Below are 17710 nucleotides of genomic sequence, written 5' to 3'. Positions count from 1 at the left end.
TACCACTGGAGTCAGTTTGGTTTGGAATGTGCTGGGGATAGAGACGCATTCGGAAGTGCATTTTCAGAAGTGTTGGGTACAAACTTGCCAAACTGTGCAGCCTCTCTGCTCAATAAATAATTCTCACCGTATTTTAAACAAACAACACATTTTAGCGCTAGATCTCTTATTTAATAGCGAATTGAATGGCAACGAATGGCGTTGTTAGAGTTTGATTTATTTAATTTGCTACAGTTACTGCAAACACACTTTATATAATTTATCTCTTTACTTTTGAAGAAAAAAGTACAGATTGTCTACCAGACCAGTTGTCTGACATTGGGAGTTTGATTTATTTAATTAAGAATAAGACTACAGGTCAAACACACCTTTTTGTTGTTTAAAAGTTTACTTTTGTTGTGAACAAAACACTTGGAAGTACAGGTTGTTTACGTGACCAGTTATCTCAGGTTGAGAGAGTTTGATTTAATTTGATTGAGTTAAATGCACTTTATATGTTGTGACTGTCACGGTTCATGGATCCGGTGTCTCTCTCTAGTCTCGTGTTTTGTTGTTTACATGTGTGTGAGTGTGTGAGTGGGTGTGTCCGGATCGTCACAGTTGATCAGTATCCAGCTGCGATCACTCACCAGTACCAGCTGCAGCTCATCTCATCTGCTATAAAGACTTACCACTTTCTCATTCCCTTTGTCAGATCGTTGCATGAAGTCTTTTTGTTGCCTGTTCCTGTTCCCGTGCTTCGTGTCCCGTCTCGAGTTCCAGTGTTCCAGTTTTCGTCTTGTTGGATTTCGTTTCGTGTCTGGATTACGTCGTCACTCTTCAGAGCACCCTGCACTTCATCCTTCACTCCGTGTTTGACCATCGAAGTCCCTGCGCCACCGCCTGCATCACCTGGACTTTTCAACATCATCATCATCATCTTTATTTTTACTATAATAAAGAGCCTTTTACTTGCATTTTGTGTCCTCCTTCCTAACGTAACAGAACGATCTGACCAAGAATGGATACAGCAAGTACACCAGCGCCGACCATGGAGGACTGTTTGAGTAACAGTATGGCTCGTCTGGACATTCAAGAAAAGAATTTAAATGATACTGGTCGCGCTGTTCAGGCTTTAGTGGCGCAGATATCCGAGCTCACTCGGCAGATCCAACAGCTACGAGCTCCCACTGCGCCTCCCACACCGGCCGTTCCCCCCACACCATCGGAGAGCCCATCCCTGTCGGAGCCACGCCTACCAACCCTAGAGCCCTATTCAGGTGATCCAAAATTTTGCAGAGCCTTTTTAACCCAGTGCTCCATGCATTTTTCGCTCCAGCCCAAGACTTTTCGGACTGAGCGTTCCAAGGTCGCTTTTGTGCTCACCCTCCTGACTGGGAAAGCGGCGTTATGGGGAACGGCGGTGTGGCAGAATGAAAATCCATGCTGCACCTCGTTCCAGGAGCTCTCCGCTGAGATGAAAAGAGTTTTCGACCGGACGGCCGGCGGAAGAGAAGCTGCAAGAATGCTGGCTGAGTTACGTCAAGGAGAAAGATAAGTGTCAGACTTTTCGGTCGAGTTCCGGACCTTAGCAGCGGAGAGCAAATGGAATTAGGAGGCGCAGTGGGACATGTTCCTGCATGGGCTGGCTGACCGCGTACAAAGAGAAATCTACGCTTTGGACCTGCCCCAGTCTCTTAATGAACTCATCGCTTTAGCCCTCAGAGTTGATGCCCGACTATCCCGAGTTGGTGGCAACGCCACGAGTAGACGCCCTCTGACAGGACCCGAGGGGCCACGAGTTGGAGGCGGGGACGCGGTCAGCCCCATCGACGATCCCGAGCCAATGCGGGTGGGTCGAGCTTGGCTTTCCCGGGAGGAGAGGGAAAGGCGGAGGTCCCAGGGCCTGTGCCTATACTGTGGAGGAACCGGACAGTAAGTATGAGGCTACTATCGGGCTACTATCGGGTGGGATCTCCGCCGAGAAGACCTCATCAACATCTACATCTACCCTCCTTCCGGTAAGACTGAGATGGTCAACACTCACTCACGACTGTCGAGCACTCTTGGACTCCGGGGCAGAAGGTAATTTCATGGATCATTCATTTGCACGTCAATTCAAGATTCCCCTCAAGACCCTCACACATCAGATTGCTGTACATGCACTTAATCGACAAACACTTCCCAACATCACGTTTGCTACAGAAGACATCACCCTCATCACATCAGGCAACCACACCGAGATCATCTCTTTCTATATCCTGAACACCCCCCTTGCACCCATTGTCCTCGGTCACCCTTGGCTCACCCGGCACAACCCTAAAGTGGACTGGCAGCTCAAGTCTGTGTCTTCATGGAGTAATCAGTGTCATAAGTCTTGTCTAGTGTCTGCCTGTCCCTCTGTTTCTGTCCCTGTGTTGCAGGAGGAGGCAGTGGATCTATCTAACGTGCCCGCGGAGTATCTGGACCTGAAGGAGGTGTGCAGTAAATCTCGGGCTGCTTCTCTTCCTCCGCATCGTCCCTATGACTGTGCCATAGACTTATTACCAGGTATGGCTCCGCCCAAAGGCAAGTTATATTCGCTCTTTACATCTGAGAGGGAGGCTATGGAGAAATATATTTCTGATTCTCTAGCAACAGGGTTCATCTGCCCTTCCTCTTCTCCAGCGGGGGCGGGGTTCTTTTTTGTGGGGAAGAAGGACGGGTCTCTGCGACCTTGTATTGACTACCGGGGGTTGAACAACATCACGGTAAAGAATACTTATCCTTTGCCGTTAATGTCTTCAGCCTTCGAGAGGTTGCAGGGAGCGACCATCTTCATGGATTTACGATGATTGGATTTACGTAATGCCTATCATTTGGTCCGCATCAGGGAGGGGGATGAGTGGAAGACCGCGTTTAACACCCCCAGGGGACACTTTGAATATTTGGTTATGCCTTTCGGGCTTTCCAACAGTCCAGCAGTCTTCCAGGCACTCGTCAATGACGTGCTGCGAGATATGATAGATCAGTTCATTTATCTCTACCTGGACGACATACTGATTTTTTCTTCTTCTCTCCAGGAACACGTGCAGCACGTCCGACGAGTGCTTCAGAGGTTGCTAGAGAATGGGCTTTTTGTCAAGGCGGAGAAATACGATTTTCATGCACAGTCTGTTCCATTCTAGGATACATCGTGTCGGTCGAGAGAATGCGCATAGATCCTCAGAAGATCAAGGCTGTGGTAGAGTGGCCAAGTCCAGAGTCTCGTAAGGCCCTACTGAGATTTCTGGGGTTCGCCAATTTCTACAGACGTTTTATTCGCAACTTCAGCCAACTAGCCGCACCTCTCACCGCCTTGACCTCCCCCAAAACGACGTTCAGGTGGTCAGACGCAGCCGAGGCTGCGTTTGCCAAACTGAAGGGTTGCTTCGTTTCAGCCCCCATTCTGACAACCCCTGAACCATTACGTCAGTTCGTGGTGGAGGTCGACGCGTCAGAGGTGGGGGTAGGAGCAGTGTTATACCAGCGCTCTCTCTCAGACGACAAGTTGCATCCTTGCGCGTTTTTGTCTTACCGTCTATCTCCTGCCGAACGCAATTATGACATTGGGAACAGAGAGTTGTTGGCAGTCAAGTTAGCATTGGAGGAGTGGCGTCACTGGTTAGAAGGGTCGGGGGTATCTTTTATCGTTTGGACCGATCACAAGAACTTAGAATACATTCGGACTACTAAAAGGTTGAACTCCAGGCAGGCTCGGTGAGCACTTTTTTTCTGTCTTTTTGATTTTACTCTTTCGTACCGCCGGGGTTCTAAAAACATCAAACCCGATTCTTTATCGCGCATTTTTGATCGCTCCGAATGCCCGTCTACTCCAGAGTGCATTTTACCAGAGACTCTATTCATCTCCACACTCGTATGGGAGGTCGAATCGAAGGTACGGTATTATACGGTAGTTTTGACCGTAGTGGACCGGTTCTCGAAGGCGGCTCATTTCATTCCCTTGTCCAAATTACCCTCAGCCAAGGAGACAGCGGTGATTGTCGTTGACCACGTCTTTCGGTTACCTGGCCTCCCGACAGACGTGGTTTCTGACAGGGGACCCCAGTTTGTGTCTAAATTTTGGCGAGAATTTTGTAAGCTTCTGGGGGCGACTTTCATTCTGTCCTCAGGGTTCCAACCCCCTGAGCATAGCCAAACTGAGAGAGCCAACCAGGATTTGGAGAGAACGTTACCATGTTTGGTTTCCAAGAATCCTTCCTCATGGAGTCAACAACTTTCTATGGTGGAGTATGCCCACAACACATTGCCAGTGTCATCCACGGGCCTATCTCCTTTTGAGCGTAGCGTAGGTTACCAGCCATCAATTTTTCTGGTAGCCGCCTACCCCCGTTCCTCCCCCGCCGAAGCTCGTAGATGGGGAACCAACTTATTCGGTCAATCGTGTGCTTGACACAAGGCTGAGGGGGTGCGGATTCCAGTACTTGGTGGACTGGGAAGGTTACGGTCCAGAGGAGAGAAGTTGGGTACCTGCTAGAGACATTCTGGATCACTCCCTTATCGATGATTACAATCGACAGGTAAGGAGTTGATTGTAGGGGTCAATTGTAGGGAGGGGTACTGTCACGGTTCATGGATCCGGTGTCTCTCTCAAGTCTCGTGCTTTGTTGTTTACATGTGTGTGAGTGTGTGAGTGGGTGCCACTCATCTCATCTCCTATAAAGACTTACCACTTTCTCATTCCCTTTGTCTGATCGTTGCATGAAGTCTTTGTGTTGCCTGTTCCTGTTCCCGTGCTTCGTGCCCGTCTCGAGTTCCAGTGTTCCAGTTTTCGTCTTGTTGGATTTCGTTTCGTGTCTGGATTACGCCGTCACTCTTCAGAGCACCCTGCACTTCATCCTTCACTCCGTGTCTGACCATCGAAGTCCCTGCGCCACCGCCTGCATCACCTGGACATCCTTCAACATCATCCTCATCTTTATTTTCACTATAATAAAGAGCCTTTTACTTGCATTTTGTGTCCTCGTTCCTAACGTAACAGTGACTGTTCACTTATTTTACAAACATAATACTTGAAGTGCAGGATAAGTGCAGGTGACATCTTGCTGTCTGTGGACGTGCAATAAATATCAAAAGTTATGTACAAACATCAGTCTGTTCTAGTCATTTCAACTGACTTGTGAAAACTGCTAAAATAAAATCCAAATTCTTTGACATAGAACAACTGTTTTTTTTTTTACAGTAACACAAATAGTTACTTTCCCTGGTAACAAGTTACTTTTATTTTAGAGTAATTCAGTTACTTACTCACTTACTTTTTGGAATAAGAAATGAGTAACTATAACTAATTACTTTTTTAAGTAAATAAAAAACTGTTGCCTGACATGGTTTAGTGGGAGCCTTCAGTGATGAGGATGTCCCCAGGGAAAGGTAAATATCTAAATTCCTTTCCAGCCGAGGCATTCTCCCACAACCCTGATCACCTAGCCCTTCAAGAATCAAATAGCTTGAAGCCAAATGAGGACATGTTCCTCTATCAACATATTTTGTTGATCCTGCACCAACATATTTGTATAAACTTACTTAATATAAACAGAGCTAGTCTCAGCCACAACGGTTTGAATGCGAGTTAGGTAAATTGTAGTATTAGATATATATTAGATATATATTAGATATATACCAGCAATATTTGAGATAAGATCCTGAAGCTACAACAGCTTTTGAATGTTAACACTGATGCTTTAAATAGACAATAGAAAAATAAATATAAACGTCTTAGATAAAACAGTAATGACAATCGAGACAATAGATGCAGTGGAACTCTTCACTCATGCAGTCTTTTTTCAAACTTTTTTTTAACAAAATGTTTATAGATTAGTTATTATTTGTTACATTTTAAATGTGTTTAAAGTTCCTTCACCACCCATTTGCAACCTTTAAAATGCACAGAATGAGATGAGAATACAATCATCCACATCAAATACTATTATATTTGCATAAATCGCCTGGGCAGTGGCAAAGTTTTGACATTTTCAGAGCAGACAAATCTCTGTTTACTGTCCAGTGAGCACCTCATTTAACACAATCATTCCAACTAGTATAAGAGGCATGAAGAAACCGCTAGTCCTTGACGAACAACCAGCTGTTTGGTGGTGAAAACCGCCCCTACTGACCTTTGTGTCAGCATCTGTTATTCCTCATTCTCCTTTACTGAGTCCTTTCAGGTCTGTGTTTGCATCTGCCTGGCCTTCTTCTCTGTATTGGGACTCTTCTGGCACTTCTGTGCAATAATCGGTCAACATTATGGAAAATTCATGATGAAAGAAACATGTTTTTTGTTCAACATTAAGGTCATCATATGCCACAGACAAAAAGTACCTTTTGTGCATCCCTTATTTTCCATAGCATAAGATTCATTTGGTCTCAGGGGCTTGAACACCTGCTCTGATCAAGGCCTAAAATAAGAAGATAAAGTCTAGAGTCATTTGTTCAATCATCTGTCCAAATAGACTATATATGCTTCAAGTATTACAGTCCATCTCATCCTCATGGACTGCTGAAAGTTTCCCAGTTCTACCAGAAAGACTCGGAAGATAGAATGATATAACAAAGCAGGTGTTTATTAACAGCCCAGCAGGCAAATATTTATAAAGTTCTTTGGCGTCGGCCCCGTCCGAAGTGTGCAATCCGAGGGTAGCGGAACTGTATTTCCTGCCTGAGAAAGAAGGCAGAAGCGCAGCCGACCTCCCGGATGTATGAGAAGGGACCATCCTGATGGTGGTGGGGAGGATGGAGGGTGAAAGGGACCATCTTGTTGGAGGTGGGGAGGATGGAGGCAATTAGCAGCGTCAGCATCTGCGAACTCAGACAAGTGTAAGTACCAATCTTTTATACTGCAAGTATTAATATGTGATTGGTTAGATGTGAAGGCAATAAGTGACGCAGCGACTGAGTCTTCCTGACAGAACTTACGCTAAAGCTTGCATTTCTTGCTGTGAGATGTTACTCCAACAAGTGTCCAAATGTCCAGCTAAGACAGTGTTTTGAGTCTGGATTTGAATGTGACTACTGTAGGAGCACATCTGATCTCTTCTGGAAGCTGGTTCCACCTGCGGCTGGCATAGTAGCTAAAAGCGGAGTCGCCGTGCATAGAATGAACCCTTGGTATTTCTAGCTGATGTGATTCTAACGATCTGAGTGATCTGTTGGGTTTATATTCAGTGAGCATATCTGCAATGTATTGAGGTCCTAGGCCATTGAATGATTTATATACCAGTAATAATACTTTAAAATCAATCCTATATGTAACTGGCAGCCAGTGTAAAGACCTGAGGACTGGTGTGATGTGTTCATATTTTCTGGTTCTGCTCAGAATCCTGGCAGCAGCGTTCTGTATGAGTTGCAACTGTCTTATGGTCTTTTTTGGAAGGCCAGCGAGGAGTCCATTACAATAATCCTCCCTGCTTGTGATGAAAGCATGCACAAGTTTCTCTAAGTCTTGACTGGAAACAAAGCATCTAATTCTTGCAATATTTTTCAGGTGATAGTTTGCTGATTTAGTTATTGCTTTGACATTACTACTGAAACTAAGGTCTGACTCTAGAGACACACCCAGATTCCTGACTTGATTTTTAGTTGTTTTACCCCTAGACTGAAGGTATGCGTTCACCTTGAGAACTTGATATTTGTTTCCAAACGCAATGACTTCAGTTTTGTCTTTGTTTAACTGAAGAAAGTTTTGGCACATCCAATTGTTTACTTCATCTATGCATTGACAAAGGGAGTCAATGGGGCTGTAATCATTAAGGCCTCATTATGCTTCTGCGTCAAGTCCACGGCGTAACTACGCCGTCACTCCTATGGCGTCGTCGCCGTTTTATGGTTCTGCGTCAGGTTGAGTTGCATCGCGGTGCATCTGACCAATCATAGCCCTTGTGGTCTGCGTCGCTTCGACGCATAGTTACAATTTTTTGGAGGTGCACGTCGAGCTACGGCGGAGGGGTTCGCGGCGACGCAGAGGGGTCTGCGGGGGTACGCCGTCGATTCGACGCAGAAGCATAAAACAGGCTTTAGGCGATAGGGATAAGTAGAGCTGTGTATCGTCTGTATAGCTATGGTAAGCGATTTGGTTCTTTCTCATTATTTGGCTCATTGGGAGCATGTACCGATTAAATAGAAGTGGCGCAAGTATTGAGCCTTGAGGGACTCCGCATGTCATGGGTGTCCACTCAGACTTCTGGTCTCCTATACACACATAATAAACTCTGCCTCCTAAGTATGACCTGAACCATTTTAGGACTATCCCAGAAAGCCCGACCCAGTTTTCCAGTCTGTCAAGCAGTATGTTGTGATCGACAGTGTCAAATGCAGCACTGAGGTTGAGTAGTACCAGCACTGATAATTTGTTTGTATCAGTATTTAAGCAAATATCGTTTATTATCTTTATGAGCGCTGTCTCCGTGCTGTGGTGCGGTCGGAAACCAGATTGAAAATTATCAAAGTATCCATTCGAGCTTAAAAATTTGTTCAGCTGATTGAAGACAACTTTTTCAATGATCTTGCCTATGAAAGGAAGATTTGAGATCGGTCTATAGTTGTTTGATATGGTCTTATCCAGATTGCTCTTTTTCAGGAGGGGCTTGACAACTGCAGTTTTCAGGGAGTTCGGAAAACTCCCAGAGAGAAGTGAGGCATTTACCACTTCTAGGAGATCTGCTTCTAAGCTGTGTAACACATTTTTGAAAAAAGATGTGGGAAGTGCGTCAAGGGCGCAGGTTGATGTTTTAAGGTGCTGTACGGTTTCTTCCAAAATGTTGCCATCAATTTCTTCTAAATCAGACATAGTGACTACTTTCTCAGGCTGTTGTCTGTTCTGTCTGACCCCAGCACAACTTAAGGATGAGCTGATCACCTTTCTGATATTATTGATTTTCTCATAGAAGAAAGAAGCAAACTCACTGCACTTGCTCTCTGAGAGCATTTCACTGGGAATCTGGCTTAGGGGGTCTGTCAGTCTCTCTAAAGTAGCAAAAAGAGTGCGCATGTTGTTTATATTGCTGTTTATAATATTCGAGAAGAAAGTCTGTCTAGATTTGCCTAGTTCCTTATTGAAAGCATGGATGCTGTCTTTGTAGATTTTATATTGGACTACAAGTTTTGTCTTCCACCACATGCTCTCTGCTTTTCTGCATTGTCTTTTCATATTTTGCACTGCTGTTGAGTTTCTCCAAGGTGCTTTTTGTCTGCCACTCTTCTTCCTGACTTTCACAGGAGCAATATCATCAATTACACTCTTAACTTTTGAGTTAAAAGAACTAAGGAGAACATCAACAGAGTCAGCAGAAATGCTTGGTGTTAAAGATATAGCCTTCATAAATAGTACACTAGTGTTCTCATTTAAGCATCTCTTCTTGACAGACACAGATCTAGCTTCAATGGCAGGAGAGAATGATCAGACAGTGCTACATCCTTAATAACAATTGATGAAATGACAGAACCCGGTGTCTGAGGCATGTGTAGAAACATGCCATTCAATGGCTAACGCACCACTACCATGGCGTGCAAAGCTCCACCAGTTTGACCAGCAGCCACATACGCTCTGCCCACCAATGTCATTGTTGCCTGACATGGTTTAGTGGGAGCCTTCAGCGATGAGGATGTCCCCAGGGAAAGGTAAATATCTAAATTACTTTCCAGCCAAGGCATTCTCCCACAACCCTGATCACCCAGCCTTTCAACAATCAAATAGCTTGAAGCCAAATGAGGACATGTTCCTCTATCAACATATTTTGTTGATCCTGGAACAACATTTTTTGTATTAACTTACTTAATATAAACAGAGCTAGACTCAGCCACAATGGTTTGTATGCGAGTTAGGTAAATTCTAGTATTAGATAAATAAATATTAGATATTATTAAGGTGATCTGAAAAAATACAAAATTATTTCTGTTGTTGTGCACCAACAATATTTGAGATAAGATCCTGAAGCAACAACAGCTTTTGAATGTTAACACTGATGCTTTAAATAAACAAATAAATATAAATGTCTTAAATAGTGGTGGGCCGTTATCGGCGTTAACGTGCTGCGAGACTCTTATCGGGCGATAAAAAAATATCGCCGTTAATCTATTCTCAAAGTTGGGTTGGGAGCTGAGTCTATACTACGCAAGCTAGGATGACTTTCACCTTGTATTTTAGCGCAGATGTATACCTAGCCGAATTGCACTGTAGGGGGCATTTAATACCAATATATTGAAACGTATGTTTATCCATACTCTCTTAATAAAGGAGTCTAGACATTAGAAAAATATCAGTCTATGCGTTTTATATTTAATATGAGGGAAATACACATCCGTAACGGACTTGACATAAAAAACTTTAACTTTTAGGTGGCAAAAGTACAAAAAGTAATACTACCCACCGGATGAAGAAAGGTTGGGTCTCCACAGAACATAAAATATCTGTCTTATTTTTCGTGAACGCATTTATGAGGGAAAAACAATGTTACGTGACAGTTCCCCGTTACGGACGTGGCCGCTCTGAAAGCGGCACTGAAAGACTGCTTTAAAACTTTAACAGAGACATCAAACATAAAGCACAAAGCCTTTCATTAAGGTGAATTTCGTTTTGTATTAATTGTATCTTAATTTTAATCAATGTTTCATCAACCAAATGCCTGGATTTAATAAATAAGAAGTAAATATAGCAGACAATACTGTATATAATCACGACACGGAGGCGCCGGCGTGTGAACTGGAGCTCTTCTTGCGAGTCATATGAACTGAAACAGCGTATAAGGTAGGCCTACTTGCCTCAGGTGTACACTGTGTGGCGCGAGGTGCGAATGTATAATGTAGAGAATGGTTTCGAAAATAGAGAGAAAATATAAATCGGCTGCATTAAAAAGAAAAGAACGAGATAGTCTTTGTGTTTTATTTAACATGAGCTTACTTGGCTCAACAAGTGACACATTATTACATATGCATTCATCAGATTTTTAAAGTTTTTTTTTACGGTTTTAATTTTAAAATTACTTGGTAGCAGAGGGCCCCATGATGAAGCAAACTACCTGCGAGGTTATTTATTTGGGTAGCACACATTTTGAATGCCTTCGGCAGAATTCAAATGAGCCATTTTAATCTAGATTAATCTAGATTAATTCCAAAATTACAGTGAGATTAATCTAGATCAAAAAAATGCCCACGTATAGTCTTACATAAAACAGGAATGTCAAACGAGACAATAGATGCAGTGGAACTTTTCGCTCATTCAGTCTTTTTTCAAACTTTTTTTTTTAACAAAGTGTTTATAGATTAGTTATTAATTGTTCAATTTTAAATGTGTTTAAAGTTCCTTCACCACCCCTTTGCAACCTTCAAAAAGCACAGAATGAGATGAGAACACAATCATCCACATCAAATACTATTATATTTGCATAAAAAGCCTGGGCAGTGGCAAACATTCAACATTTTCAGAGCAGACAAATCTCTGTTTACTGTCAAGTGAGCACCTCATTTAACACAATCCCTCCAGCTAGTATAAGCAGCATGAAGAAACCGCTACTCCTTGACGAACAACCGGCTGTGTGGTGGTGATAGCCGCCCCAACTGTGACCTTTGTGTCAGCGTCTGTAATTCCTCCTTCTCCTTTACTGAGTCCTTTCAGGTCTATGTTTGCATCTGCCTGGCCTTCTTCTCTGTGTTGGGACTCTTCTGGCACTTCTCTGCACTAATCGGTCAAGGTCAACATAAAGGAAAATTCATGATGAAAGAAACATGTTTTTTGTTCATCATTAAGGTCATCATATATCACAGACAGAAAGTACCATCCCTTATTTTCCATAGCATAAGATTCATATTTGGTCTTAGGGGCTTGAACACCTGCTCTGATCAAGGCCTAAAAAAAAAGAAGATAAAGTCTAGAGTCATTTGTTCAATCATCTGTCAAAATAGACTATATATGTTTTAAGTATTACAGTCCATCTCATCCTCATGGACTGCAGCAGATTTCCCAGTTCTTCCTGTGAGATGTTACTCCAAAGCATTTGCAGTTTCTCAAACATATCTGGGGGACATACAGTATCACATGGTTTTGCACTGCAAGGACAATCAGCTGTTATTCCTGTCTCTCTGTAACATTGGCTTCTTACATTACAGACATTATAGTTTATTGCTCTGGTCACATCTGTAGTCTGCAACAGGACAAAGGCATGTCCATGCAGGCTATCAGGCTTGGCATCTTTCTACTGGTTTCAGAGTCAGTAGAATGGTCTCTTCGGCATCCTATGTTATGGGAACTGTAACCTTAATTGTCTACTGCCTGTAAACTGAACAAGCATGACAAACATTGTTCAAACTCTTTCCAATAAATTTGTGTGGTTTGCTTGAGAGCGGAGCATGAACAGTCAGCTCTCGAGGGGGCTGACTGTGTTCACTGTGAAAACCTACCGCTGAGAATGCTCTGCTCCCGTGTTTCTCTCTTTGAGGAAAGAGGCCAGACATGTGCCCCTCGTGGTTCAGGTTCCGCGCCTGCTGAGGGAGTGCGTGGCTCAGACCATGGGGGTCGCAAATTTAATTGGCAGAGGAGCTTGAGACTCCCTTTCTCAGTTCTCACCTGTTTTGCCTTTATTCTGGACCCGGAAGCACGCTTTGCTGTTTGGCTATATCCAGCTCTGAGAAGTTTGATGTAGTCAGCATTGAGGCAAAGGAGCTTGAGGAGTCCCCATCTCTCTCCACTGCTTATGAAGAGTTCATGGAGGTTATGGTTCGAGTTCTGGCCAAGTTGAACATCGATTGGCCAGCCGAAAAGCAGGAAGTGTATTGCAAAAACAAGCTAGACGAGTGCTTCCTGCCTACTAAGTCACATCCTCCACGTCGGCACCTGCCTTTTTTTCCCGGATCTCCAAACAGAAGTGTCGAGACCCGGGAACAAGCCTTTTTATGCCTGTGTCCCCCTTTATCAAATTATTCCTCAATTTTGGGACTGAATGAACACAGGCATGGGGCGATGCCCAGGGTTGAAAAGACACTTGTAAGTTATCTCTTCCCTGAGTCGGCATCCTTCCTACCTGCTTAGGGACTTTGATGAGGGTGAGGAGAGGGACCCTGATGCTAATAAAAAGCTGGGCTGGACTACAGATTTAGCTCTCTGCACCACCAAACAGATGGCCCACTCAATCGGCCGTTCAAAGGCAGGTGTGGTGGCCGGGCAGAGGCACTTATGGTTGAACCTCTTCGGAATAAAGGAAAGAGAAAATTTCATCCTCTTGGACACTCTGCTCTCCCGTCTTGGCCTCTGCTGCGACACAGTAAACACTGTTGCGTTCCAAAGGTATATCCCTCACAGAGGCAAGTTACTGGGGCTTGCTCCAAAAGAGCAGCCTCAGCCAAGCATAAGAGCAGAAGTGGCCTACAGCAAGTTGAGATGGAGATTCAGGCAGAAGCGGTTCCAGGAGATCCTTGCCCATTCTTTGGCAGCAAACGTTGTGGAACTAGGATGCTCGCTCCCACCTAGGATGGTATTGGACAAGTATGTTTGACCTTTCCCTGCTGGCAGGCCGTTTCAGGGCACTGGGCATATTACTCAGCCCTCAACAGAGGTTAGCCATAAGAGACTGAAAATTCTTTCACATGATTTGACAGCATTGCAACTTCTGTCAAATGTCTCTCCATGGGTCCAGCAAATTATAAAGAAAGCGTATAGAATTTGGTTTGAACTGGTCCACCCCGCTTCAACAGAGGACTTCCCACAGTGCTTAGCTCTAAACAGGTGTTACAGTTTCGGAGACAGTTGGGACTCATGGCAACTGAATCCAACGTGATTACGTTGGGTCTTCTTCACATGAGACAATTGCAGTAATGGCTCAAGATATGCAGATATCTTTGTACTCTAGTGATGTAGAAAGCATTCTGTTGCAACCATAGACATAATAAATACAACTAGTTACGTTAGAAAAACTATAACACCACACGGGATCTAGCTAGACCGGAAAAAAAACAACAGGCAAGCTAAGCAAAACTATTCAATATTGCACTATAAAAAATGCAATTTGACCTGGACATCCCAATCTTAAAATTACCTGATATTCCTAGGTTTTCCATGACAGTACATATTGTACAATGCTTTGAACATTTTGACTAGAGCACAATTATGAAACAGCTGTCATTTGCTCATGTGACAGTCAGTTGCCGTCCTGAGATGCTTCTTGGCATAATATTCTAAGCCAAGCCACAATATCTACTGTGTACAACATGTATGTATTCTTTAAAAAAATGTTTTACAAAATTATAAATAAAACAAAGATTATTGGACTATGTTTTACAAGAAAATACTATTTAAGTCTTTTAACCCTCTGGGGATGGATTGGGCGGTACCGCCCAAAATGGCATACTTTTACAAATGTGTTATTATCTTAAAAACTATTAATGATAGAGAGGTGCGGTCTTTTTTGCCGTCTTCCTCAGATATGCTTAAAACAGTGATAAGCATCTTTTGCAGCGATTTTTGTGTATATCAGTGAACACCCCACTCACCACATTGGTGAGTTTCACTTCTTTGTAAACTAAAGTGATCTAGCTCAATCATGTTATGAATGATTCTTCCAGTGCCCCTATGAAACCATTGTGGAGGTGGGGGGGTGCTAACACAGAAACCGAAAATTCTCGGGACAGCAGCATTTGTCTAAATTTCAATCTTAACCGTTCTATTTCATCTTAAAACAGGGCTTTAAGTGTAAAACACCAAACTTGTCCTTTAACTTCAAAATTCATTGGGGAGAAAAAACAATTCAACATGTAACTTGCTGGTTATTTGTAAAAAAAAAAAAAAAAAAAAATTGACAAGCAATTTCAGAATGAAAATTATTTTTGAGTGTGTGTGTGTGTGTGTGTGTGTGTGTGTGTGTGTGTGTGTGTGTGTGTACCTCAAGATAGCCATATGCAGGCAGGCTCAGTCTGTCTAGACTAGAGCATGCTTCTCAAAACTGTCATTGGGACCTCCACCATTGCATATTTTGGATGTCTCCCTCACCAGACAGAGCCAATTCAAGTCCTGCAGTCTGTACTAATGAGCTGATGAGTTGTTTCAGGTGTGTTTGATGTGGAAGAAATTCAAAATGTGCAGTGGAGTGGGGTCACCAGGACAGGTTTGAGAAGATAGACAAGTTCCCACCGTCTTTAGATATCTATTTGTTTAGCTCTGGCGCCCTCTAGAATCTTACGTATTGTATGACATTTTCAATGTCCTCATTTCACTATTCTAAAGCATCTAGCTAAAATCACACAGCTATTGGGCAATAGTGCTATTGGACATAAGTTACACTACTGTTGTATGGTGGGTTCTGAAAGGGACCTGTTGATAAACATTGTTCATTTAAGCATCAATAAGATGCTTTAAGATCATTACGATTCACTAATTTATTTTGTATACTGTAATATTATATATTTAAAATAGTACAGAAATATGTTTGTGATAATTTCAAGATCTTATTAATTATCATCATTGATATAACTACCAGAAGTTAGGAATAATTTAATTAGCATTAATGACTTTTTGCAGGTTGAGGCCATTTTCTAGATTATTTTGGTGTGCATTGAGTCTAATGGGTCGGGAGTAAGAATTCAAGGTTTTGCGTAGGTGGACAGCTGAAACAGTACAGGGTACACTGGACAAATACAGTCCATTTGAGGCTTTTGAAACTACTTGCAAACATTACGAATTTTAGTAGTACAACTTTGATAGCAGGATTTAATAATTTCTATAAACAACCGAATAATCTCTATTTTGGTGGTAATTTGTTGACCTTCAAATAGTAATATTTACATTTAAAACTAAATGTTGACAGAAGTCAGTGGATGATGAAACCCCTTAAGTGTCACCCCCCCCCCCCCTTTTTTTTTCAGCATAGACTAAAAATCACTATCCAAACTTAAATGGCTGTTATTCAAGAATGCTTTGGAATATAGACCTATGGTTGGTCTTGTTTTAAAGAAGACAATTTAAAGATTACTGAAGAAGTGTAGAAATTATTAAAAATGAAACAGAACAAAAAAAAATAAGTTTGAGTTTATGAACATGTGCAATGTAAAAATATAATTATTAATATTTTATATAACATATATATATTACAAAATATATTTTACTCTAAAACTGCAAGAATATTAAAGCCAACAATCTGAAAAAGTTGTGTTCCAAATGTTAGGTTGATATCTCAAAAAATGACCTTTCAGTGAGATTTTATTTGGGCACAGTACCCAACTTTTTCACTTGTTGAACCATTTTCATATTTGTTTTGAGTGATCTGAATCATGTATTTTCATAATTTTTATACAATTTATGAAGTAGACATCCTATTCAGAAGTATATGGGTGGTTTGGCAGTATTTGTTTTGAATTCATCCTCCAATAAATGCATAAAAAGACCACAAATGTGTGTTATATAGCTCGCAGCTGCATCACAAATCGAGAATTCATAATTATTTCTTTATATTTAAAACATTTTCAGACCCTTTTTTCTGATAAAATGGAATTGGTTTTATCTTTTGAACTCTTGGCATGAAAACAAACTGAGGTTTCTACCAATCTTTCATGATTTTTCATGTTTATTGCTATTTCAAAATAAAGGCCTAAATACTCCAAATGAATATGAAATGTTTTTTTGTTGCCAATTGATAAATTACTGCTCCTCTGTAATTTATTTTAGAAAACAGCCACCCAATATAAGCTTTCAAATGAAGTAGTTTTAAAACAGGTGCTACAGGGGTGGCTGTTACTGCTGTTGTGGCAAAAATTCATCTCAAACAAACATCACTGAGTAAGAGACACTCAGAGTCAAATAATATAAAATAGAAGTATTTATTCTTGCAAGAATAGGAGCAGTCTAATACACAGTTGTTACCCTGTGCAGAAGAGTGACACACCCCCAGACAGACTGAACTAGCTTTTATCTTAGTTTCAAGGCCTTCTTCCCCCCAGAGCCTTCCTCCCAGTAGTTTTCCATAGACGTCACTAGTTGGCCCACTAAGCTCCCCTGCACCAAATGGCCTTCTGACATCTAGGTCAGAGGTCCTTGTTCGTCTGTTCTCTGGAGTGTCTCCCCCTTCTGCCTCCCCAGGTACATAAACAGAATCTTCTCTCACTACAAGTGAGAGACACACATGTGACATTATTTGAATCATCTATATTTTACTAAAGATCAATGAATATCATTAAAATTGCCACCACACTGCCAATTAAAACCAGCGGGTTTGATGTCTCGCAAATACAATGACGCTGATAGTGACGATTCTGTCTGTGTTACCAATCAGTGATCTACAGTGCTTTCACGTCACATTTTAGTATCGGTACGGTAAGCTGGGAACCACAACAGAGGTGGTACCATTTAAAGCGAGACGAAGCGAGCCGTACCGTATCGTACCATGCAGTGGAAAAGCGCCACAAGTGAGCCGTGCCGAGCCGAGCCGAGCCGAGCCATATCGTACCATGCAGTGGAAAAGCGCCAAAGCATGCTGTACCGAACCGAACCGTACTGTACCATGCAGTGGAAAAGTGCCATAAGATATCATTGTTTTAAATATTAAACGTCCCACCTGTGGGATGGTGACACTCCAGCAGCACAGTGTCTGAGAGCATTCAACTCCAGTCATCTGTTCTGGATCTACATCATTCCCTCTCCCTGTTTTTATCACCACTTACCTGTCAAAATTGTAGTAAGTTTATCTGTTGTTATTGTTGTTTTAATTATTTTATAAGTTGT

At 42.3% G+C, this 17710-nt stretch overlaps 1 protein-coding gene across 1 annotated transcript in view; it reads right to left on the bottom strand.

Moving 5' to 3' along the window:
• Positions 1-11381: 11381 nt before the first annotated feature.
• Positions 11382-17710, bottom strand: part of LOC143701758 (multidrug and toxin extrusion protein 1-like) — a 115842-nt gene continuing 109513 nt past the window's right edge. The window contains exon 18 of the mRNA XM_077195358.1: positions 11382-11468. Coding sequence (XP_077051473.1) covers positions 11457-11468 — 12 coding nt within the window. The 3' untranslated portion in view covers positions 11382-11456. The remainder of the gene's footprint in view (positions 11469-17710) is intronic.

The sequence above is a fragment of the Siphateles boraxobius genome, unplaced genomic scaffold (assembly GCF_051911475.1).
Source record: "Siphateles boraxobius isolate OS27281-9 unplaced genomic scaffold, OSU_SipBor_1 11, whole genome shotgun sequence".
Classification (NCBI taxonomy): domain Eukaryota; kingdom Metazoa; phylum Chordata; class Actinopteri; order Cypriniformes; family Leuciscidae; genus Siphateles; species Siphateles boraxobius.
This window is presented reverse-complemented; position numbering and strand designations above follow the sequence as displayed.